At 35.0% G+C, this 2479-nt stretch overlaps 1 protein-coding gene across 1 annotated transcript in view; it reads right to left on the reverse strand.

Annotated features, from left to right (window-relative positions):
- Positions 1–2479, reverse strand: part of LOC106873036 (filamin-B) — a 164815-nt gene that overhangs the window by 24640 nt on the left and 137696 nt on the right. Inside the window, exon 37 of the mRNA XM_052974705.1 lies at positions 1327–1379. Coding sequence (XP_052830665.1) covers positions 1327–1379 — 53 coding nt within the window. The remainder of the gene's footprint in view (positions 1–1326; positions 1380–2479) is intronic.

A 2479-nucleotide genomic window follows, 5' to 3' on the forward strand; every position in this document is an offset into this window, starting at 1 on the left:
TCCCTTCGTCATGGCCGGTATGACAGACTTTAACATATATATATATATATGTGCATGTATATATATATGTGTGTGTGTGTTTGTGTATGAATGTATCTCAAAAGAAAGTCAAGGAGACTATTAACCAACAAAAAGCTCTCGGTACAATATTAAGTAGAGATTGTATGCATTTATTATTAATGAAACACCTTACAATTGTATCCAGGTGTTTTAATACTACTAAAACTTATTCAATAGTATCAACGGTACCTTCGAAAATACATGGATCTATCAAAGCAGACAAACACATGCTCTGTTATGCATACATTATGGGCGTAGCCAGGTGTTTGACTGGGAAAAGGGTGGGTGCCCAATTATTAAAATCAATTCTTCATTAGCTATTTAATTTGGGGGGAAAAAAACAGCACAAAATTAAAATAAATGTTGCATAACATAGGCACAGACATGGTTGTGTGGTTAAGAAATTCATTTTGTAAACATGTAGTTTTTGAACATTATTTACATTTGACAGATATTTGTCCTCATCTTGTTTGTTGTTAATACAACGTTTCAGCTGATATACGCCTCCAGCCTTCGTCAAGTGTCTTGGGAAATTTCAAACCTGGGTTCTCATTCCTAAGGTATTTTTCGATATTATTATTATTCAGGTCACTACTTGGGATCGAACTCAAAATCTTGGGGTTAGTAGCCCACACTCTTAACCACTACGTCATATACCCGTGGGCAATTATGGAGTGAATTTAAGGGCTTATAAATCTAATATTCGCCTAACCTTCCTTAATACTGGTTCCCATATGCTATTCATATCTGCACTCGGTCTGCTTAGGAGGTTGTTGTGTCCTAGCATATGTGCTGCACCTATTTGAGGGTGCTGCCCTTCAAGACAGCTGGTCTATGATGTGGTTTGCAGAATTCACCTCTCATCTATACAATCCATTCTTTGGTATGTCTTCTATGGTTAAATGCACTTCCTATCAATGATCCTTTTGCAGAGTGCAGCAACTGCATTTTATCATCGCACAGTATTGGGCCTTATGGAGGCAAGGAGTGAGACCTTTTGGCATTATGTCGTGCTTGAGGAAAAGAGCCATCAAGCTGAGAAAAATCACAGTTGTGGCAGATACCAGTGTCACAGACATTGGCATCTGTGCTAGTGGCACGTAAAAGTAACCATTACACTCTTGGAGTGGTTAGAGTTAGAAAGGGCATCCAGTCATAGAAAAAACTCTTGGAGAAGGTCATTCTGATATAAAACCAGATATACAGGGAATAGCATGGGATATTTTGGGGATCTTTTGCTTGCTCTTGAGATCTTGGTACTCTCACATTCCTGAGCTTGCGACCCATTTTGGTGTTAGATATCACACCCCAGCTTATCGCTGGATCATATCAATGGGGTGGAGAAGATCAAGGATGTGTTGTGAAAGCTTTATCAGACCTAAAATCTTGCACAGGCATTGCTGACATTTTACATGGACAAAGGTAAGTCATGATTTTCCTTGCTAACAGATGGACATTCATCATGTGTGTATTATATGTGTATATCTATCTATATAAATATTTTATAATTATGTATATAATTATAAAATATTTATAAAATTTACCTATGAGGTTTTATTTCTGCGATGACCATTCAGTAAAAATCATTTATGATTTTACTCTTTATTATTATTATTATTATTATTATTATTATTATTATAATATATCTATATATATATATATATATAAGCACCCCTGCATATAACAAAAAGAACAAAAAACAAAAGAGAAGTAGCATCCAAAATTTGCCAGATAAAAAAGAGGTAATTGGTTAGGAAAACATCAAATAAATAAATAAAACCATTGGCTCCAATCGTAGAAAAGACACAAAGAAAAGACAAGCTAAACTGCCAGATTGAAAAAAAAATAAAATAAAAGCTCCAAAAAAAACAAACCCACAAATAAAAATGCCAAATGAAAACAATATGACGACAAACCAAAAGGAAAAAGAAAAAAACCTGCTCTCCACCTCAAAAAAAAAAAAGAAAAAAGAAAACTAGACATTCTACTTGGTGTTGTGTAATGTGAAAATATGTAACAGAACAAAATAATGATTCACATTGATATAAATAGACGAAGCAGCAGGGATTTAATTGTATGTGAGAGGTCTAATAATGGATATAAATACAAGTTTGGAAAAAAATAGGGGAGGGTGCTAATAAGATCTCTTCTGGGTTGCATGTTGAGCTGATCAAAATAATGTCTAAAGCTCCCTTGAATCACATAATACTGGTTTGGAAAGGAAGAGAGAGATTTTGGTTAGTTTAGTCTTAAATATGTAAAGCTTGGAAAATTGACCGGATGTGTATATGTTGGTGTTTCAGTGTTTGTCCCTCCCAATATCGCTTGACAACCGATGCTGGTGTGTTTAAGCTACAATAGGTAGCCTAAACTGTGCCAGGGCTCCACTCAACATTTAAACACACTAATCCAATTTTAC

Source organism: Octopus bimaculoides, chromosome 19 (genome assembly GCF_001194135.2).
Source record: "Octopus bimaculoides isolate UCB-OBI-ISO-001 chromosome 19, ASM119413v2, whole genome shotgun sequence".
In the NCBI taxonomy this organism is placed as follows: domain Eukaryota; kingdom Metazoa; phylum Mollusca; class Cephalopoda; order Octopoda; family Octopodidae; genus Octopus; species Octopus bimaculoides.